This window comes from Haliotis rufescens, unplaced genomic scaffold (assembly GCF_023055435.1).
Source record: "Haliotis rufescens isolate VD_foot unplaced genomic scaffold, xgHalRufe1.0.p SCAF_22, whole genome shotgun sequence".
Taxonomy (NCBI): Eukaryota; Metazoa; Mollusca; class Gastropoda; order Lepetellida; family Haliotidae; genus Haliotis; species Haliotis rufescens.
In genome coordinates, this window is record NW_025963913.1 from 3,001,040 (window position 1) to 3,025,713 (window position 24,674).

Below are 24,674 nucleotides of genomic sequence, written 5' to 3' on the forward strand. Positions count from 1 at the left end.
TGTGGAACTTTAGAGTAGATATAAAATACATCACATGTTCTGAATGAAGGTTGGATATTAATGGTGGAAATGGAGACACAATGACAGAGAGTCCCTCATATTGCCTCTCGTAATGCTTCCGATTTAGATTCCCATTAAGTGTTATGACATATTGGAGTGCTGCTTTCTGGTATAATATTTCTCTGTAATCGACTGACTATTTTACAGCTAAACGAATTCTGTCTTTTACCACCATTGACTCAAACACCAAAGTTATTTGCAGATTAAGAACAAATACATGTTATCTGCAATGTAAAAAATAGAGATAGTTATACCAGCATGTGTGGCATTCTGATTTTACAAAACAAGTGTTTTGAATTCTTGTATTTCCTGAGTGAGAGCAAGGGTAATGCATGAATTCTTACACAAGTTTCCTTAAATCAATATGACACACATGCAAGTGTAACAATTTCTTAAGTACCCATAGTTTATTACCGTATTCGACGTAATAAGCGCCCTGCTCTAATAAGCGCCCACAGCGACATTTGCTAATATATTGGCTGATGAACAATCCCAATTAGCATCCCTTCCGATTGATCAATGTACACAAGACTTACTCATTCGCGTATAATATGCACTCGTGTGTTATATGCACCCTTAGTTATGGGCTAATAAATTCTGGATTATAGATATTATATCTGTCGTACATAAATACTTCAGTCTGTAAAAAACACGAAATTTATCTTTCAACTCTGTTTTTTTCACCAAAATAATATTCTAATAAGAGCCCCCTATTTCTAATTTTGAGAGCGCCCTGGGCGCTTATTATGTCGAATACGGTAATCCTTTTGAGCTCCCCTTGAGACAATTACACTGATCATGACCTCCATCACAGAAAACCACCATCTTTAGCTTTGACGCTGTTTCTAGTGTGACATCATTCTGACATTACATCAAAATAAGAATGACATCAACAATGCCGTAAACAATACACTGGTGCGCATGAAGTGATATTTGCAGTAGTGCACATATAATTTTTATGAACTCGGTTATTTCTAACCCCATGACTAAGCAATAGCAACTTAGTCATTCCAGAGTCTGAAGAGCGGGTTTCCATGGTAGGGTTTTGGGAGTAAATACGTCCCTCCTGAACTTTTGTTCTGGGGGAATCGATATACCAGGAGTATTGGTCCCTGTGGAACTATGTACCTGGGATAAGGACTTTATTTTCTTATCACAGTCAGTTTCTACATATGAATTTTATTCCTCTGGAATATTAATACCTAGGACTAATTCATCGTTTCCAATTCTCCCTGTTTATTATTCCAGATTTGTAACCATAACCATGCTCAAGGTTTCACCAGAGTGTTAAACTTCTAGGATCTGCATGACTTGGTTCCTTCCTCACACGCTTTACTGACATGCCTTAATATGAGGTAAACCCTTGAAGATCCCGGGTAGAATAGGTCTTCAGCAACCCATGCTTGCCGTAAAAGGCGACTATGCTTGTCAATGCTGATTTGTCTCAGCTAGAGTGGTGTTGTAATGTCATTCTACTAATACCAAGGCTTCACTAAACATGATGTGGGGATGTAATAGGTTTTACTAAGTGATCTGGAGATCTGTTAAGATATGATGGAAGAATGGGACTCAGTTGTTTGGAAGCTGGGACTAGAAAGGTCATAGTTCCTTTTCTACAGTGTTGTCAGCCCTGTTTCATTGTTGGTCTGTATCTGCAGTACTGTCATCCCTGTTTTAATGTTGATTTGTTTCTTCTTGTTTCAGAAATTGGTGAAGGCTGCAGAGGCAGCTAATCGGGAATATGGTGCCTACAAGAAGCCAGAACAGCTTGACCCAGAGGTGAGTAACAGGGGAGGGAGGTGTTCTCAGTGATGTGTTTCCTCAAGATCATGTGGACATTGGTGCCTACATGAAACCAGAAGAGCTTCACCCAGAGGTGAGTTATAGTGGAGGGAGGTGTTCTCAGTGTTGTGTTTCCTCAAAGTCATATGGACATTGGTGCCTACATGAAACCAGAAGAGCTTCACCCAGAGGTGAGTTATAGGGGAGGGAGGTGTTCTCAGTGTTGTGTTTCCTCAAAGTCATGTGGACATTGGTGCCTACATGAAGCCAGAAGAGCATGACCAAGAGGTGAGTTATAGGGGAGGGAGGTGTTCTCAGTGTTGTGTTTCCTCAAAGTCATGTTGACATTGGTGCCTACATGAAGCCAGAAGAGCATGACCAAGAGGTGAGTTATAGGGGAGGGAGGTGTTCTCAGTGTTGTGTTTCCTCAAAGTCATGTGGACATTGGTGCCTACATGAAGCCAGAAGAGCATGACCAAGAGGTGAGTTATAGGGGAGGGAGGTGTTCTCAGTGTTGTATTTCCTCATGGTCATATGGACATTGGTGCCTACATGAAGCCAGAACAGCTTGACCCAGAGGTGAGTTATAGGGGAGGGAGGTGTTCTCAGGGTCATGTTTCCTCAAGGTCATATGGACATTGGTGCCTACATGAAACCAGAAGAGCATTACCCAGAGGTGAGTAACAGGGGAGGGAGGTGTTCTCAGTGTTGTGTTTCCTCAAGATCATGTGGACATTGGTGCCTACATGAAACCAGAATGGCTTGACCCAGAGGTGAGTTATAGGGGAGGGAGGTGTTCTCAGTGTTGTGTTTCCCCAAGATCATTTGGACATTGGTGCCTACTAGGATCTGCTGGACAAATCACAGGTATTCCCAATGATAATGATATTTGTTCAACAATCAGCACCATGCCAGTACTCACCAAAGTGGTTAACATCTATGACATCTAGCATTAAGGGACCAGTCATTTATTATAGATCAGGGAGGGGGTTCAGAGGGATCAGGGAAGGGTTTCGCAAAAAAACAACAGTCTGAATGTTGGTTGTCATGAGGGAGTTGGTTTCCTGAAAATAAATGTAATTCTTTGATAAAGGGAAATTAAGTGTTTGATCACCCATGAAGCACAGCATGGGTGGATACAGAGGGTGGGTGCGGGGATGCGCACCCCCCCTTTTTATTTCGAAAAAAATCTTTATTTCTGTAAAAATTACCACCAAAGACAATAAATAGATCTTAATTGTGTGCACCCCCCCTTTTCAAAAAAGCTGTATCCGCCCATGCACAGTGTATTCTGAGATTCAAGATTATGATAAACTGTGTTCTCTGATATAATTGTAAGTATTTATGCCTCAGTATCCTGGCTATATCATAGTTGCCTGTAAATAATTGAGTCTGCTGCCCCACAATCACTTGATCAATCATTTTAATAGGCTCTAACAACAAGCATGGGGTTCTGGGAACCTATTCTGACTCTAGTTCTTCATGTAGTGGATTATTGGCTACATTCCTGACTTATTAGTGCCATATGCTTCTCCAGGAGATAGCGTACTTCAATGCCAAAAAGCTGGTGAGTGACGACAACGTGCGGGACTTGACCAACGAGACCAAGGAGGTGATCAAGCAAACCATCCACTACCTCAAAGTAGACAACACATACGAGGACTTCAACTACAACAGCGTCAACCTCACTGTCAGCACCATACATGTACCCACTAATATATATGATAAATGTGAGTACTGATTTATTGAACTGGGGTAATTGGAAGAATTATGACATGTACACTTGTAGCCATGGTGTTGTGATGTCATAGCATTCCAGAGTCACCTGTATAAGTTATTCAGAAAATGATCAATAACATTTTGTGTTCACAATGGTCATATATGGCAGTTTACAATATTAAGGAGGTACGGGCCATTTCATATTCTTGGGGGAACCTGGGATTTTATCCCCAAAAATATATTGTCCCAGAAAATGCTTGAAAAAAATAATGCTTCAGACTGTTGAAAAAAGAAATTGTCTGTCACAAAAAATACAATGTTGCAAATGCTTTTTTCACACAAAAATATATTTTATCGAAAAAAATAAATTGTCCGAGAAAATGCTGGAAAAAAGAATTATGCTTCAGGCTGTTGAAAGAAGAAATTGTCTGCTACAAAATACATTGTTGCAAGATGCTTTTTTTGCAAAAAATATATTAAGCCTTATAGTTTTAAATGAAAATGGTCGGCCCCTAAGTCTATCACGTCAGAGAAAACAAGATTAGGTTTGATTAATAATGATTATTTAGTAACAAACTAACATCAATCTTCTGTCTTTAAAATTTCATATGTTGGTCTCTTCATTGCCAGGGTATGAAACTCCCAAAAATTTCAGCCAGACCACAGGACTGGCTAGCTGAAATACTTGCCAGCCCTGACCAAAACCTGCCTGCCCACTATAATCATATGTTTCTCAGGATAATTTAATTAAAAATATGAAAACTGATTGCTTGTAGCATAAGCGCATCGCTAAATGTTAGGTTGTCTAAAAGCTAACGGGGTTTCTTTTTGGTTACATTTTATCATTCATCTTTACATGTGAATTAATGCTTATCATCAGGAAATATTTAGAATATTTTCACCTATGAAATATAACCCGACCGTCGGGCAGGAGGATTTGAAAATCTGGCAGCCCGAGTTGAAATCAACCCGTCTCGGACGGTCGGGCAGGCAGGTATTTCGAACGCTGTCATTGCCTTTAGTTTATCTCATAAAATAGAAATTAAAACCAATATGCCTGATATTGTTATGATTTTACACTTTTTTAAAAACTTGTCTTATCCTTTTCAGCTGTAAAAATATTAAATGGTGTGAGTTGGAGTGAAAACATGACAGAACAGTTTACAGAAAACTTGAAGGATGACCCATCCCTCACCTGGCAGTACTTCTGTAGCTCAGATGGATTCTTTAGGATATACCCAGGTAATATACAGGATATACTCAGGTAATATACTTGATATATTCAGGTAATATATATGATATACCCTGGTAATCTGCAGGATATACCAGGGTAATATACAGGATATACCCAGGTAATATACAGGATATACCCAGGTAATATACATGAGAATGTGAAGACTCCCCAACACTGCAGGCTTTTGCATTACCCAGATTGTCAGAAGGGGTGTATTCCTTGCAGCGAACCCGGGTACTCTCCCAATGTTAGTCAACAGATTGGGAGGTAGCAAGCTAAGGCACTGAGTCAGACAACTTGGTTCTTGAGATGCAAGCATAATATTTCTAAAGCGAGGTCCACATATTTGCCATGTTTTTCTTGAATCTTGTCAATCACATTAGTCACAAAAGGGACAGAAAATTCAATGATATTAATGATTGCATTGGATTTATCAAAAAGGACAAGATCGGGTTTGTTGGCCAGGATACATCTGAGGCTGAGTATGGGTCTATTTCAAAGAATATTGTATGTCTCATTTTCCATGACGCCCTCTACATATTCTGGGTCGTACCATGGATGGACCTCTGTGTCAAAACCACGAGCATTGCGAAGATGGTAATAAAATGATTGATCCACTCCATCATGTCGCTTAAGATACTGTTTTTGTGCCAAAGCTGGGCATCCACTGACAATGTGTTGGACAGTCTCATTAAATTAATTGCATATTCTACATTTCATATTAAAATTTTGATGCAAAATCACACATTGTTGGTTTTGAGTAGGAAGTTACTGGTCCTGAGCAGCAAACAGAAAGCCTTCATCCAAGCGAGGATTGCTGTTTGTTTTTTTATTGTTGTTTTTGTTGTTGTTGTTGTTGTTGGTCTTCTTCTTCTTATAAAATAGACAAATGTGTTTCTTTTCAGGAATAATTTGGCCAAGGGATCCTGACAAAGTCGATATGTTTGACTGCAGAGTTAGAAACTGGTAAGTTTAGATTTATATTTCATCGGCACTGTTGCTCTTCCTTGATGGCTTGACAGTTGGTCTGCTCCAGGCCTTCTTACACCTGGCTCGTTGTAGCCCTTGCTGACATAAACTCATTCTCAATTCTCATTGGTTCAAATCCCAAATTTGCTCTGTATCTTGGCTTGTGACAGTGATACACATCTGAAACCTGCATAACTTGGGACTTTTCTTCACGTGAAACTGACATGCTCTAACCGAGATACTGTTCAAAGAAGCATTAAACTCAACTCACTCACTCTTATATTGCTGAGGCAGTTGAGACAAATCCACAAGCTCCTTCCCAGCGCGTGACACCTTCGTTACATTCTCAGTAACATCACTGCCACAATTGTGGGCGCGGCCATTACAAGAATCTTCAAATTTGCCCTCCAACCCCAAATGTAGTAACGTTTATACTTTTGTTTATATCTTTGAGAATGCCATCATATTTCATCTGGAAAGGTTTATGACTGACCATGTTTTCCAGATGAATTTACTTTGTTGTTCACATGAAACTGACATGCTCTAACCGAAATACTGTTCAAAGAAGCATTAAACTCAACTCACTCACTCTTATATTGCTGACACAGTTGAGATAAATCCACAAGCTCCTTCCCAGCGCGTGACACCTTCGTTACACTCTCGGTAACATCACTGCCACCATTGTGGGCGCGGCCATTACAAGAATCTTGAAATTTGCCCTCTAACCCCAAATGTAGTAACATTTGTACTTTTGTTTATATCTTTGGGAATGCTGTCATATTTCATTTTGGAAAGGTTTATGACTGACCATGTTTTCCAGATGAATTTACTTTGTTGTTTGTATAATCAGATTGGTTCAAGATTGCAGACTAACGGAAAATCAACCAACTTCTCCCTTACATTCTTACTATATCAATAACATGATAGTTTTAATGAAATAGAACTTCAAATTGACAAGCAAAGAACAGTTATTTAACAGAGGTAAGTGTATTCGGCGTCACGACAGTCGGTACTTATTTGTAAACATAACGGTCATTCGGTTGCGACTCGCGAGTTCAACTCCAAGCATGGTTGTGGCCCCCATCACAGTGGGGAGTTTTGACTGGTGGCAGTGATAGTATAGAGAGCTCCGCGAACGGGCTATCGCTGTGAGGAGCTTGACAAACCCATCTAAAAGGGACTTAACTCTTTGGTCAAATGGGTGTACAAGTTAAATGTGTGATGTAGTTCTGTGACATGTTGCACGCTTCCAGGTACATTCAGGCAGCTACTACACCAAAGAACATCGCCATCTTGATGGATGCCAGTGGCAGCATGAAAGGCATGAGGATGGAGATAGCCAGGAAAACTGTGGACAAGATCTTAGATACCCTTAGCAATGATGACTACTTCAATATTCTACAGGTACCTTGTCTTTCTGGTAACAGCTAGATAGGATATAGATAACTGTGGTTTCTATCAATATTTGTTGGATCATGTGGGTTTTGGGTAAGAATAGGTGGCCAGGTCCCACTTGCACAAAGCGATCTTAGTGCGGTCGGGTAGCCTAGTGGTTAAAGCGTTTGCTCATCACGCCGAAGACCCGGGTTCAATTCCCGACATGGGTACAATGTGTGAAGCCCGTTTCTGGTGTCTCCCCCCCCCCCCCATGCTGGAAAATTGCTAAAAGCGGCGTTAAATCAATACTCACTCAAAGCGATCTTAGCGCTACGACTATCGTAAGCCTATGTTAAAGTATGGGAGTTCCGTTCATCTTAGCGCTAAGATTGTTTTGTGCAAGTGGGCTCAGACCAATGCTGGTTGTAAGAGCTGGTGGTCAGGCTCTCTGACTTGGCGTGTCATTGTTCCTGATGGTGTGTCCTCAGATAACGGGAGGGGCGGTCGGGTAGCCTAGTGGTTAAAGCGTTCGCTCGTCACGCCGAAGACCCGGGTTCGATTCCCGACATGGGTACAATGTGTGAAGCCAATTTCTGGTGTCCCCCGCCGTGATATTGCTGGAATATTGCTAAAAGCGGCGTAAAATCATACTCACTCACTCACTCAGATAGCTGAAGAGTCACCATGCCGCCCGGGTTTATCTCTTCCGGTACTTAGAGCAGTAGGAGGCATTGCCAAAAGTTTTGTTTTTATTTGTTTGTTGTTTAATGCCACACTTCAGAAATATTCCAGCGATATGATGATGGTATGTAAATAATCGAATCTGAACTAAACGATCCAGTGATTGACATCTACACAATTGGGATGTCGTGCATCAACCGAGTCATCGAGTCTGTTCACCAAATCCTCTTTGTCGCCTCTTATGACAATTAGGTTTCTGAAGTTCAGTTTTAATGTTTCCAAAAAAGGTCACTTGGTGCATAAGAATGAAGTTTATTCAAAGATTTTTGAGCTAAAGAAATAAAGAAATATATACTTGATAAAGTCAAGATTGTTTTGATAACTGGCCTCATATTGACGGTAGTTTAAAAAAACACACCCTCATTTTATGATTTTGACACATTTTTTTCCAGTTTTCTGACGAGGTGTTGTACGTAGACGAGTGTTTCAATCGCACCATGATGCAGGCCAGTGTCGACAACAGGAGGCGGATGCAAGATGAGCTGGAAAATGTCAACACAGCAAAAATGGCCAACTTTGAGAATGCACTTGTGGAAGCTTTCATGTTGTTTGAAACAGTGAGTCCAGCCCAGTCAGTTTTAGCTCACCTGACTGAATATCCAGTGTGCTTATGTTGTGGCATGTTTGTCAGTCGTCGGTCATGAAAACCTATAGAGGTGAGGTGAGGTGAAATGGGGTTTAACGTCGTGTCCAAGATTATTGCACTTATATAGCAACGTGCATGCACATGTGTTGCTGCTTGTACTAGTCCGGACTGATGCCGATTTATAGCGCTAGCCCACCGAGATACCATGCCGCAGTTTAACCTGAATACCCCACTCAGACACAGTATACTGACTTCGAGCCGACAAGTCCTTGTTTTTACCCCTTAATGCCAAGTGCCAGACAGGGTAACAACAAGTACCATCTTTTAACATCTTTTGATATGATGCGGCTTGGGATCGTACCCCGGACCTTTGCTCTCCGGGCGGACACTCCGGATCCACCACTAGACCATGGAGGCAGTCAACACCTATAGAAATGTCAACACCTATAGAAATGTCAACACCTATAGAAATGTCAACACCTATAGAAATGACATGACTAATGAAGCTAAAACTTAACAAACTTCCCTCTAATGATGGCATCCCAATTTATTCAAGAGGCATGGAACGCTTTCTCATTATGGCTGCAATTGCAGTTGCACTATCTTTCTGCCTTTTATGCCACTCATAGTGCTGTATGAGTGGGAACCATTTAAACCAGGACAATAGGCCAGGACAGTTCAGGCACAATTCAGGGAGTCTCTTTTATTTCCCTTAAAAGATCCATGATGCAAACATATTTTAAAACACCCTGTGCTGTTTTGAAACATCCTCGATCACTGCCTCGTTGAACATATCTGATTGGTACAAGAATCTGTCTTAGAGTTACACGAAGACAAAACAAAATCTTCAAGACTCTACTGTTAGTGTAATGGATCAGGCCTTAGGTGTAGAGGTTTATTGGATGCAAATATTGATGACCAGTTTATGAAATTTGATTCTATTACATTTATTAATGTGAGTGATGTAATTTTCAGGTTGAACAGGATTTAAAGAGGACTCTGTGTAATAAGGCCATTATGCTAGTCACTGACGGAGCGCCAGAAAATTATGAAGAGGTGTTTGAAGAATATAACTGGCCAAACAAAACTGTAAGTATCATACACCAATATCACTCTGTTTTAACAGTATAAATAACAAAGAAATAATGTCAATACTAGCAAATATCATGGTACAACTTTACACAGACATTAAGGCCTATAATACTGAAGGCATACAATACTGGTGGCATGTCATACTTGTGGGCCTATCATACTGGAAACATATCATATTGGAACCATAATATCATACTGAAGGCATGCAATACTGGAGGCATATCATACTTGAGGGCCTATCATACTGGAAACATATCATATTGGAACCATAATATCATACTGAAGGCATACAATACTGGAGGCATATCATACTTGAGGGCCTATCATACTGGAAACATATCATACTGGAACCATAATATCATACTGAAGGCATACAATACTGGTGGCATGTCATACTTGAGGGCCTATCATACTGGAAACATATCATACTGGAACCATAATATCATACTGAAGGCATATCATACTTGAGGGCCTATCATACTTGAGGGCCTATCATACTGGAAACATATCATATTGGAACCATAATATCATACTGAAGGCATACAATACTGGAGGCATATCATACTTGAGGGCCTATCATACTGGAAACATATCATACTGGAACCATAATATCATACTGAAGGCATACAATACTGGAGGCATATCATACTTGAGGGCCTATCATACTGGAAACATATCATATTGGAACCATAATATCATACTGAAGGCATACAATACTGGTGGCATATCATACTTGAGGGCCTATCATACTGGAAACATATCATACTGGAACCATAATATCATACTGAAGGCATACAATACTGGTGGCATGTCATACTTGTGGTCCTATCATACTGGAAACATATCATATTGGAACCATAATATCATACTGAAGGCATACAATACTTGAGGCATATCATACTTGTGGTCCTATCATACTGGAAACATATCATACTGGAACCATAATATCATACTGAAGGCATACAATACTGGAGGCATATCATACTTGAGGGCCTATCATACTGGAAACATATCATATTGGAACCATAATATCATACTGAAGGCATACAATACTGGTGGCATATCATACTTGAGGGCCTATCATACTGGAAACATATCATACTGGAACCATAATATCATACTGAAGGCATACAATACTGGTGGCATGTCATACTTGTGGTCCTATCATACTGGAAACATATCATATTGGAACCATAATATCATACTGAAGGCATACAATACTGGAGGCATATCATACTTGAGGGCCTATCATACTGGAAACATATCATATTGGAACCATAATATCATACTGAAGGCATACAATACTGGTGGCATGCAATACTGGAGGCGTAAGGGAACTAAAATTGGTCAATTTTGCCCTAGAAAAGTACTGGGCCACATTTCTTGCATGTGTCTTTGAATTACCTAGACTATTCATATTGTGCATGCTCTTGTTTGTTCTCTTATCTGCTCTGATACAACATTTGTGATAGTTTCCATTTTCAGCTCCAGGAAGTATTATCATATAAATGTTTTGTTTGTTTTTAATACAAAATTCATTTACTCCACCAGAATTTATCCTTCCTAAACACAAATCTGACACTTGAATGAAATACATTTGATATTGTAGAATAGTGTCATGTAAGAGAAAATGTACTTGATTAGCATTGCAAGTTTCATCACTCTTGGTATAAAATCCCAGACCATTCCAGAAACTATGGTCAAACACAGTTGTGTCAAAGTTGAAGTAACCTAGGTAAGTGCTTATAATTATCCGAGGTTCGTCAAAACCGAAAATGATGAATAAAGAAGGAACACGCAGTAACCACGCTTGATGTGGGTGTGAAATCAGTAACAAGTGTGAAAACTCAACACATTCTCAAAATAACCCCAGCAAATATGGAGTGGGGTATTCCAACGACTCCTTGTACAATCCTCAGTGTGGGTATTTCCAGCTCTCAGTACTCAGGATCAACTGTGTCTTTAATGAATGAAGCAGCAGATGAGGTGCCCCTGGGCACATGGGGGTGGAGCACTTCAGCAGAAGCCTGCCATGTTTCACCACAGTTGCACCAGATGGCCAGGTGTGACCTGCCTCTGTATCCTGCGTGGATGCTGACTTCCTTCAGGCTGGGGTTATTTTAGCCATCATTGTTTTCCCCATGATTCAATAATCCCCAATACGATGTGCCCAAAGCAGGGTTATGTTTATACACTGCAGAACAAAGCATCATTAGAGAATAAAAAAGTCATTTCTTTGAAGGTGGAAGATGTCGTTATTGGTGCTGAATATGGACAAGATGGTGCTGCTAGCTATTGATTCAGGAGAAGATTCTGCTGCTAGCTATTGATTCAGAAGATTCAGTTGTTAGCTATTGATTCAGAAGATTCAGTTGTTAGCTATTGATTCAGAAGATTCAGCTGTTAGCTATTGATTCAGAAGTTTCAGCTGTTAGCTATTGATTCAGAAGTTTCAGCTGTCAGCTATTGATTCAGAAGATTCAGCTGTTAGCTATTGATTCAGAAGATTCAGCTGTTAGCTATTGATTCAGAAGATTGAGTTGTTAGCTATTGATTCAGAAGATTCAGCTGTTAGCTATTGATTCAGAAGATTCAGCTGTCAGCTATTGAATCAGGAGAAGATTCAGCTGTTAGCTATCAATTCAGGAGAAGATTCAGCTATTACCTATGGAGTCAGGAGAAGATTCAGCTATTACCTATCGAGTCAGGAGAAGATTCAGCTATTAGATATTAGTTCAGGAGAAGATTCAGCTATTACCTATCGAGTCAGGAGAAGATTCAGCTATTAGATATCAATTCAGGAGAAGACTCAGCTATTACCTATGGAGTCAGGAGAAGAATAGGCTGTCAGCTATCAATTCAGAAGATTCATCTGTCAGCTATCGATTCAGGAGAAGATTCCATTTTTAGTTATAGATTCAAGATGTCACTTTCAGATATAGATTTCAGTGATGATTCGTCTTTCAGCTGTGGCTGTAGTGTGGGTTGAAGTGTTGGCTCATAGACGGCAGTGATATCCCACAAACTTACTTCATGCCCTCCCAACCTCCCTACTCAACTTTGGGGGATTCCAGAACAGCTTCCTTGTATTCCATATTTGTCAAAAGAGGCAACCAGCATCCGCCATGGGTGTTCACAAGGTGGGGCCTGGATAATTCTGTGTGATGGATGGCATTGATTGTTGCTCATCCACAGGTAGTCCTACCAATCGTGATTATATACAGCTAACTGTGAAACAGCATTTACTCACTCATGTTTGGACCTGGTGCTAAAAAGCACCTCTTTGATGTAAGATGTTTTTGAATTGGTATATTGGTGGACATGTTTTCTTCATAGTAACAGTCACCATCCTCCTGGGTCTAGGTTTGATTCCTTCTGTAGCTCAATTCTTGGTGAGACGTGTGAGAGTGAGTTGGGTGTAACGCCCCTTGTAACAGTATTCCAGTTATATCATGGTGTGTCAGCTTAATGTGAGAGGAAAGCCCGAAGTGATGCAGGTCTCACCCGTTTACCAATTCGGTGAAACCCACGAGCACGGGTATGGTCGTGTCAAACCTAGAAACATAATGGGGTCGAACCAGGATTCGAACCCACAATCATAGGTTTCTTGCATGCCCAAGGGACGCAACTCTGCACAGCGAATCGGGGTGCCTTAGACGACTGGGCCACCCGTGCCCCCCTGGTGGAACGAAGACTAAATTTGTCACCCTGAAGTATCGTTCATGCATTCAATTTCTTACTGTGTTTTCTTGAGTTTAGTGCACAATCTTTTTACGAAAAACACAGCTGTCTAGAGGGGTGCGCCTTATACATGCCATAATGAGTTTTGATGGGTTTTCCCCAGCATAAAGACATTACCGTGAGGTCGTAACACCGGAAATACCATGTCAACAAATCTATACTGAAGTACACAGTTTAATCAAGAAATTACACTGTCTGGTTATAAAAAAGTGATCAATGTATATCTGGACTTAATCTGTTTGTAATATTTTTTATTAATTTTGTTCAAAATTTGATTTGGTATGCTTCACATTAATTTCGGTGAAATCGTGTGTGAAGGTTTTATGCCACCTTCTAGTGATGTCATGGAACGGGCTTCAAACATGGTACCCTTAGTGGGAAAGGTGTTTAGCATGAAGAGCCGAAACCCTCCACCATCCCTCCACCAAATACATGTTTCAGTTTGGCACACTTAATGAATGCCTGTATGAAAAAGAATCATTCTTGAAAAAATAATTACATTTGGAAATGATTAAACATCGATTCAGGTTTGTGTCTGTTTCGCATTCAGCTGAACCAGCCCAATCCTGATCCCCTTCGTCCCCCAGTGTCTGTGCAGCGATCAAGGCATTAGTGCATCTGTAGTAAGGATGAAAGAGAAGCAATTATGCCTCCAAGTCCTCCAAAGGTGTTTCAGTACATTCCCCATCCTGAGCAAGAAGCGGAAATCCGAATCATAATTGATTTTAAGTTGGCCTGAGGGGCACATTGTGTGAGTGTGGCACCCACATAATTGAAGGGGGATCACCACACAAGAGGCTGTCATCGATATCGGACAGCTCTTCCGGCGATGCTTCCCAACTTTTTATGACATAATCTTTTCAGCAAGGTTTTATTAACTCTCTATGCAGCAGTGTCTTTTCCCTGTTAATGGCAAATAATGGCTTCATACTTCTCTAAGAATGTTTGTCTTGGATGCAGTGGTCAGTATGTCAGTCCATCTGACCATCCATCCATCCCTCTCATCTATCATATAACATTCATCCTCTGACATTCATCCATCTGATGTCCTGTCCATTTGACCATCCATCAGACCTATACATCTGATTACCACCCAACCATCCATCTCACATTCATCTGACCTATCCATCTGGCCATCTGTATATCTGATATCCATCTGACCTATCATCTGACCTAACATTCATCATCTGACATTCATCCATCTGACATCCACCTATCTGACATTCATCCATCTGACATCCTCCATCTGACATCCATCTATCTGACATCCTCCATCTGACATCATCCATCTGACATCCACCTATCTGACATCCATCCATCTGACATCCACCTATCTGACATCCTCCATCTGACATCCATCCATCTGACATCCATCTATCTGACATCCTCCATCTGACATCAATCTATCTGACATAATCCATCTGACATCCACCTATCTGACATCCATCCATCTGACATCCACCTATCTGAAATCCTCCATCTGACATCCATCCATCTGACATCCTCCATCTGACATCCATCTATCTGACATCCTCCATCTGACATCCATCCATCTGACATCCTCCATCTGACATCCATCTATCTGACATAATCCATCTGACATCCACCTATCTGACATCCATCCATCTGACATCCACCTATCTGACATCATCTATCTGACATCCATCCATCTGACATCCTCCATCTGACATCCATCTATCTGACATCATCCATCTGACATCCATCTATCTGACATCATCCATCTGACATCCATCCATCTGACATCATCCATCTATCTGACATCGTCCATCTGACATGATCCATCTGACATCCATCCATCTGACATCATCCATCTGACATAATCCATCTATCTTACATCATCCATCTGACATAATCCATCTATCTTACATCATCCATCTGACATCCATCTATCTGACATAATCCATCTATCTTACATCATCCATCTGACATAATCCATCTATCTGACATCATCCATCTGATATCCATCTGACATCCATCCATCTGACATCCATCTATCTGACATTCATCCATCTGACATTCATCTATCTGACATCCATCTATCTGACATTCATCCATCTGACATCCATCTATCTGACATTCATCCATCTGACATCCATCCATCTGACATCCATCTTACTGACATCCATCTATCTGACATCCATCTATCTGACATCCATCTATCTGACATTCATCCATCTGACATCCATCCATCTGACATTCATCCATCTGACATCCATCTATCTGACATTCATCCATCTGACATCCATCCATCTGACATCCTTCTATCTGACATTCATCCATCTGACATCCATCTATCTGACATCCATCCATCTGACATTCATCCATCTGACATCCATCTATCTGACATTCATCCATCTGTCATCCATCTATCTGACATTCATCCATCTGACATCCATCAATCTGACATCAGTCTATCTGACATCCATCTATCTGACATCCATCTATCTGACATCCATCTATCTGACATTCATCTATCTGACATCCATCTATCTGACATCCATCTATCTGACATTCATCCATCTGACATTCATCCATCTGACATCCATCTATCTGACATTCATCCATCTGACATCCATCCATCTGACATCCATCGATCTGACATCCATCTATCTGACATTCATCTATCTGACATCCATCTATCTGACATCCATCTATCTGACATTCATCCATCTGACATTCATCCATCTGACATCCATCTATCTGACATTCATCCATCTGACATCCATCCATCTGACATCCATCTATCTGACATACATCCATCTGACATCCATCCATCTGACATCCATCTATCTGACATCCATCCATCTGACATCCATCTATCTGACATTCATCCATCTGACATCCATCTATCTGACATTCATCCATCTGACATTCATCCATCTGACATCCATCTATCTGACATTCATCCATCTGACATCCATCCATCTGACATCCATCTATCTGACATCCATCCATCTGACATCCATCTATCTGACATTCATCCATCTGACATCCATCCATCTGATCTATTATCTGACCCTCCATATTGTGTTCATCTGACCATTTATCTATCTGGCCATCCATACATCTGATATCCATCTGACCATCCATCCATCACATGTTTATGTGACTTATCCATCTGACATCATCTGACAGCCCTCCATCTGACCGTTCATCTAACATCCATCCATCCACCCATCCATCTGACCATCCATCTGTAATATTTTCATTTCCAGGGTATTGCTCACATCAAGTATCTCATTAAAAAAGCAGTGCCTTGGGTGTTTTCATAATTTTTACATCATCATGTCACAGTGCTCTATAGATTTTTTATCAAGATGAATTGTAAAGCCCTTTACTACACTTGGATTGATCACAGGCCATACGCCTTGAAGGCGTTATTTTGTGTGTGCCATTCCAAAATGTCACAAATATGACATAAAATTAAAAGTTTGAGAGTCTTTTCTTCTTCCAGTCAGTGAGTTAACTAATATCAGTGGTGAAAAATATTCAAAGTAGGTCAATATCTGCAGGAAATATCCCTTCACTTGCCACTTTAAGAAGATTTTTCTTTTGCTGTAATTTTTTTCCAGAACATCAATACTTAGACTGTTGAATTAATTTGAAGAGCATCATAAAGTGAAGTGCATTTGTTCATTTAGCCTTATACTGCACTATTAAGAAGTTAGGTGCAATTTATTTTTTCTGAAACCTTTACGAAATAAAGTTTGAATGTTGAAAAATTTCATCTCTAATTACACATTACACATTGTAGATTTGAAGGTGACCATTGTATGTTGCACTTTTGACAAAGTCAAGGCCATTTCTAACCAATAATACTCTCAGAATTATTAAACAAATTGTGGGTAAGTATCTCCTATGATTGTAAAGGTTGTCAGTCTGTCAGTAGGAATATGGCGTTAGTGCCAACTTTAGATCAAATGGCAGATGACTTGCCCATCTAGATTTTGGTACCCAATTTTCCTCTTTGATAGTAGTTGTGTTATGCAGCTAAAGGGTTAAGAGAACACTTGGAGAGAATATGTTTTTCAATTTTTTCTTTCAACCACTGTCCTAGACATTGACAAGTACGTAGAAAAATAGGTTGTCAAGAAGGTTCAATTAGCAATCTGTTAACATCCGAGTCAGTTATTGTTTGTTTGTTTGTTGTTTAACGCCGCACTCAGCAATATTACAGCTATATGACATCGGTAAATAATCAAGTCTGGACCAGACAATCCAGTGAATGACATCATGAGCATCGATCCATTGGGATCCAATAACATTCATCAACCAAGTCAGTGAGCCTGACAACCCGATTCCGTTAGGTGCCTCTTAAGACAAGCATAGTCATGGGTTGCTGAAGACCTATTCTACCCTGGATCTTCACGATTCAGTTATTGACCACATCAAAACCACTATATTCAAATTCTACAACGTTTAGTATGCATCACCTCATCAAGAACAATTTGTAGGCACCAAGAAACAAAAAATATGCTACAACAAATAGCATTACCCAAATCCAGTTCCGTGATATGAGAACTTATTTTTGATATTTTATCTGATTATCACAAAAATTCCAGCAATGCGATCATCGAAGCATGTTTCATATGAGATGTTGTTCTATCAAACGATAGTTTCACAGATTGCTTTGAACTGCTGACTAAAATTCACCGGATGCTATCAGCTTTGTGAGAGTCTGTGTGTGACTCCGAATTGACTGATGGTGAGATGTTTAGATTCCGTTTGACTTTATCACCCTCAGAATCGTCAGCAAAGTGAGCTTGCTTGTCCTCATGGATGGGTTTATGTGTTTGATGTTTGATTATTCCGTATGGTTTGATACCCAATATGCTTTGATCCTGCTCTTGAGATATTGGAAAACGGTTGGCGGTGTTGGCGTGTAATTTGATGTCAAAGATAGAGGTTGGTTTGATGGGGGCTGTGAACATCAAATACATTTTGGAACATATTGGCTGTGTTAAAGATGATACTTCAGGATATCATATTTGATGTGCCAGATTATCTGTGGCATATGCAGAGTGTTAAGTCGTTTAGTGACTGAGTTAGTATTGAATTGTAGACACCTGTTGCTGTGGGTCCACATGAAGTCATTATTTTAGAACGCCGCAATGAATATAAAATCAATTCTTTGCTGTGTGGGGGGCATGGGTGGCCCAGTCGTCTAAGGCGCCGCGATTCGCTGTGCAGAGTTGCGTCCCTTGGGCACGCCAGAAACCTATGATTGTGGGTTCGAATCCCGGTTCACCCCGATTATGTTTCTAGGTTTGTCAGCACCATACCCGTGCTCGTGGGTTTCACCGAAGTGGTAAACGTCTGAGACCTGCATCACTTCGGGCTTTCCTCCCACATTAACCTGACACGCCGTGATATAACTGGAATACTGTCAAAAGCGGCGTTAAACCCAACTCACTCACTCACTCACTTTGCCGTGTGACATCACTGTATATTCAGCATATTCAGGACCTTTGAAAACATTAGGAAATATTTAGTGTGGCAACCAAAAGAAAAAAAGCATCAGTAGCTAAATATTAAAACAATCTGCATAATGGACCCACAACATTGTTCTCAATAAATGATACAGTTAATGGATACCATGGATCTCAGAACACATAGACTTCTGAAAACTTGTATACCATATATCACTAGAACTCTTGTAATATAGATCTCTATAGAACTCCGATCCATAGATCTCTAAATCTCTGATAACTGTTAGATCTCTATGAACTAAGAGCTCTGACATCACAGAACACTGATGCCATAGAGCTCTGTTATCATAGAACTCTGGTGCCATAGAGCTCTGTTATCATAGAACTCTGTTACTATAGAGCTCTGATGCCATAGAGATCTGTTATCATAGAACTCTTATGCCATAGAGCTCTGTTATCATAGAACTCTGTTACCATTGAGCTCTGACATAACAGAACACTGATGCCATAGATCTTTGTTACCATAGAACTCTGGTGCCAGGGGGCTCTGTTACCATAGAGCTCTGATGCCATAGAGATCTGTTATCATAGACCTCTGTTACCATTGAGCTCTGACACCACAGAACTCTGATCCATAGATCTCTAAATCTCTGATAACAATTAGATCTCTATGAACTAAGAGCTCTGACATCACAGAACACTGATGCCATAGATCTTTGTTACCATAGAACTTTGATGCCATAGAGCTCTGTTATCATAGAGCTCTAATGCCATAGAGCTCTGTTATCATAAAACTCTAATGCCATAGAGCTCTGTTATCATAGAACTCTGTTACCATAGAGCTCTGATGCCATAGAGATCTGTTATCATAGAACTATGTTACCATAGAGCTCTGTTATGATAGAATTCTTCTGAATGCTGATGTCACAGAGCTCTGTTATCATAGAACTCTGATGCCATAGAGCTCTGATACCATAGAGATCTGTTACCATAGAACTCTGTTACCATAGAGCACTGACGCAACAGAACGCTGATGCCATAGAGCTCTGATACCATACAGCTCTGTTATCACAGAACACTGATGCCATAGAGCTCTGATACCATACAGCTCTGTTATCACAGAATGCTGATGCCATAGAGCTCTGATACCACACCTAGAATTCTCTGATACCACACCTAGAATTCTCTGATGCCATGACATGCAGACACAGACAATCAGATAATCCTGACAGTGCCATATTTGGCCCAAACTTACAAAAAGACCAAACTGTGATCCATTGAATAAGAACAGTGCCTGAAACTGATGTACATCCTCATCATCCTTACAACAGTTTGGATTCTCTTCCACTCACACAAACAACCTAACTTAGATGACAAGGTGAATATTAACTGCCAGGTGTTTGTAGGTGATACAGCGATGTCTTCAGTGGATAATGAGGTGTTTTTTTGTTCCAGGTTCGAGTCTTCACGTACCTGATAGGGAAGGAAGTCTCAGACAACAGACAAGTCAAGTGGATGGCTTGTGCCAATAAAGGTGATTTTCACTTATACAGTAGGCCCAGGGAAATAAACACTATTTTAAACACTGAAATATGTCTGATTTATATACCAGACAATGGATTTGTTGCAGGAGGATATTGGCGAGAAGTATGTATTTTTTGTATTTTAGTTGTCCATTTCAATCACTCCTTGAATAATTCCAAATATTTATCTGAGTTTTAATGAATGATATATGTTTTATGTCGTTTTGTTGGAATGAGTGAGTATGGTTTTACACCGCTTTTAGCAATATTCCAGCAACATTACGGCGGGGGACACCAGAAATGGGCTTCACACATTGTACCCATGTTGGGAATCGAACCCGGGTCTTTGGCATGATGAGCAAACGCTTTAACCACTAGGCTACCCGACCGCCCCTCTTTTTGTTGGAACGTTACTGAAAACAAAATGATGCAATCTTTGTTTTCTTAATGGAGTGAGTGAGTGAGTGAGTGAGTGAGTGAATGCCACATACAGCAGTATTCCATCTTTATCATAGTGGCATGGGCCAGGCTAACCAGGGATTAATATCATGAGCAACGATCACAGCATGATGACACACATTCAATTAGGCACCCAATTGTTGGGGATGATGATGATGATGATGATGATGATGATGATGATGATTGTTGGGGCGGTGGGGGTGTTGGTGGTGGTGATTCCTATGGTTCAGCAAAACATAAAAAATAATTGGGGACTTTTTGGTAATGAGTAATATACTACCAGAGGGTAATTATTGTCACATTTTTTTCATTCATTATTTCAGGTGACCATAAACACATTTCTACACGTGCTGATGTCCAAGAGAATGTACAGGTAACATGACTGTATAACAATGAAATTATTTATCCAAAGATGACCATGACATAGACAGGCTGGACTTGTGTACATTCAAACCCTTATACTGTACATCTCTTTGTTCTCCATGCAGTGAGTGAGTGAGTAAGTGGGGTTTGAGCCATATTTCAGTTGTGTCAAGTTATATTGAGGAAAGCCAGATGTGATGCAGGTCACAGACCTTTAGCACTTTTGTGAAACCTACAAGCTTGGGCATAGTGCTGACAAATCATGGGACTGAGTACCCAGAACAAACAGATCCTGACACAACAAGGATCTTAGACTAGTCAGCCTGGTCTTACACATCCATCCAACCATCCATCATCCATCTGGTCCAGACTCTATTATTTACACACCGCTGTCATATAGCTGGAATATTGCTGAGTGTGGCAAACAAACAAACAAACAATCCATCAATCCATCCATCCATCCATCCATCCATCCATCCATCCATCCATCCATCCAACCATTTATCCATCCATCCATTCAACCTCAAGCCACATCCACACCCAAACAACCACCCACTCCCACACCCACACCCACACCCACACCCACACCCACACCCACACCCACACCCACTCCAACACCAACACCAACACCAACACCAACACACACCCAAACCCACACCCACACCCACACCCACACCCACACCCACAACCACACCCACAACCACAACCACAACCACACCCACAACCATACCCATGCCCACACATACACACACATACACACACACAAGCACACACCACACACATATCCCAAGCTTCACCTAGATCTTACTCACACCAAGTGGCCAGGATGTTATCTAAAAGAAATAGCTGACATAGCATAACTCTACCTCCAACATGGCTAGCATCACCAGGTTCTTCCAGAATGGTGCCGTGGTGGGGAATTGTTGCTACAAATGATGCTGAATGATGGATGCCAGGGTCGTTCACAGGACAAAACTGTGCAGCAGATGCTTGTTACAAACACATAACTGCTCTACTTCCGTCTTAACTTGACGCTTCAAGTATGATCGGAATCACCGGACTACAATTACTGAACCTCCAGTGCTACAAGTGTTATACTGGGACATCTGGATTTCAATGCAAATAGTGCAATTAGGCGTTCTTTCTTCCCTGTATCCCTCATCCCAATTATCCCAGACGTATCAATCAGTTTTTCAAGACATCCAGCTTCCCAAATTGATAAATTGAGATGCATTATCCCCTGCTCGTTGCATGCAAGATGTCGCTATATTTCCACGGATCACATTACCTCATTGTCATTTCGCTATTTCTGAATCCTTTTGGGAAAAAGGGACAACTCTAACCACATTTATATTAGTCGTTATGAAGACAGAAGTCAAATTATTGTTTTCGTGATGGGATGGAATTAGATATAAAACAACAATTTATGTTTTTCCTGAAAACGATCTTACCAATAAGTGACTTCATAAATAATCCTTTGGGCTGGAAAGATTTGTAGAAAGGATGTTTCTGCTGTCTTGGGCTGAGGTTGAAAATATTGTTTCTGTTTGATGGGTAGGAAGAAATCACTCGTTATTGACAGAAGAATATTTATATTGTCCATAAAATTATGTTGCAGACATCATTAGCATGAATGTATTTACTGAATTGTTCTGGGGAGGCGGTTGGCTCTATGGGCATTTAAATCATGCTTACTAACGGGTAATTTGTATTCATTTTTGCCTATTCTCTCTGTTTGAAGTGCCATTATATATTGATGATGGATGATTTAAACTGTATTCTTTCCTTCATCCAAAGAGAAGGCGTAATTTGTTATTGTGATTCTGAGAACTTTACACTGACCTTAACAAAGAAAGAGAACTATTTCTTTGATGCCATGATTTGTGCTTGTGGATTGAGTTTGTCTGAAATTTATTTCAGTTGGAAATTGTTCGAGTAAATGAGCCTTAATGATCCATAAATATCAACTGGTTTCAGTTCTGTGAAGCAGGATCTGTGTTTCAAACAATGTTTGAAAAAGGATGCCCAAATAAATCATTCGTTTACCGGTCCAAATATTAGGCAATAAAGAAGTGGGCATACTCAGTGTAGGCAGACTCAGTGGGGTGGGGTGGGGTGGGGTGGGGTGGGGTGGGGTGGGGTGGGTGTGTGGTCTAAAGGGCCCAGTACACCCAGCCACCCAGCCACCCAGCCACCCAGCCACCCAATATGATACGATGATATGCATCAACCAAGTCTGCGAGCCTGACCACCCAATCCTGTTAGGCGCCTCTTATGACAAGCATGGGTTGCTGAAGACCAAATCTAATCCGGATCTTCAAGGGTCATACTCAATTAAGTTGTGTACTCTAGTGGTAGGGCGTCTGCCTTGAGAGCGGAAGGTCGGGGTTCAATCCCCGGCCACGTCATACACAAAAGACGTTAAAAGATGGTACTTGTTTTTACCCTGTCTGGCACTTGGCATTAAGTGCTAAAACAAGGACTGGTCGGTTTGGAGTCAGTATACTGTGTGTGAGTGGGGTATTCATGTTAAACTGCAGCATGGTATCTCAGTGGGCTAGCACTATAAATCGGCATCAGTCCGGACTAGTACAAGCAGCCACACACACACACACACACGTGCATGCACGTCGCTATATAAGTGCAATAATCTTGGATGCGTTGTTTCCCTTTGGCATGTCATGATCGTCTGATCTTGGATTGAGTCATCAGCATATTGATACTAATAGAAGCTCTGTTCCAAGCAGCGTTCAACCCAACTCACTCACTCTCAAATGGTTCAAGTTTTCAGAGTGTAAGAAATTGTGTGTCCATTAATTTGATGATCAGCCAACATTTTTTTGTTGCACATGGTTATAGTTTACATGTAACATGACATTAAGTTTTAACATGACATTAGATAGTAAATAGGGTATATGACACAGTGACCAGAATTAATAAAGGAAGTCAATTCTAGAAGATGGCTTAACATTTTGTAAGGACTAAGTCAACACTTGGTGATATACAATGACGTCCTTTCAGCAATACATCAAAGTGATGAGCCGGCCGATGGTCCAGGAGAAGTATCGCAACTTGATCTGGACCGCAGCGTACCTAGACTATGCTACGGAGCAATCCGACATCATCGAGCAGTTGGAGAATCCGTTCTCACCTCATACAGACATGCTGGGCACAAACAAAGGGGATTTTAATAAGGTTAGTTCTTCAAGTTGTCTCTCTGGACCCTGTTCCTTAAAGCAATCTCTGGCCACACCATTACAGGCATATATGAGTTGAACAAGAGCATGAGTTATCTCCCTTGTATGATTCTTGTTCAAGCTCCTCACAGCGATATCCCGTTTGCAGAGCTATCTATACTATCGCTGTCACCAGGGAAAGCTCCCCTCTGTGATAGGTGATCGCAACCATGCTTGTAGTTGAACTCAAGCCAACTGACCATTATGTTTACAAACAAGTGATGACTGCTGTGATGCTGAATACACCTACCCCTGCTAAATTATTTTCTTTGTTTATCAATTTAAATTTCTGTTTCATTACAAGTATCATGTTATTGGTAAAGTAATTATGTAAGGGGGAGA

At 40.6% G+C, this 24,674-nt stretch overlaps 1 protein-coding gene across 1 annotated transcript in view; it reads left to right on the forward strand.

Annotated features, from left to right (window-relative positions):
* LOC124136412 (voltage-dependent calcium channel subunit alpha-2/delta-3-like) overlaps window positions 1–24,674 on the forward strand; it is a 320,630-nt gene that overhangs the window by 263,697 nt on the left and 32,259 nt on the right. The window contains exons 4-13 of the mRNA XM_048401558.1: window positions 1,765–1,839; window positions 3,380–3,572; window positions 4,672–4,803; window positions 5,701–5,761; window positions 7,018–7,168; window positions 8,275–8,439; window positions 9,444–9,557; window positions 20,207–20,285; window positions 21,057–21,106; window positions 24,118–24,291. Coding sequence (XP_048257515.1) covers window positions 1,765–1,839; window positions 3,380–3,572; window positions 4,672–4,803; window positions 5,701–5,761; window positions 7,018–7,168; window positions 8,275–8,439; window positions 9,444–9,557; window positions 20,207–20,285; window positions 21,057–21,106; window positions 24,118–24,291 — 1,194 coding nt within the window. The remainder of the gene's footprint in view (window positions 1–1,764; window positions 1,840–3,379; window positions 3,573–4,671; window positions 4,804–5,700; window positions 5,762–7,017; window positions 7,169–8,274; window positions 8,440–9,443; window positions 9,558–20,206; window positions 20,286–21,056; window positions 21,107–24,117; window positions 24,292–24,674) is intronic.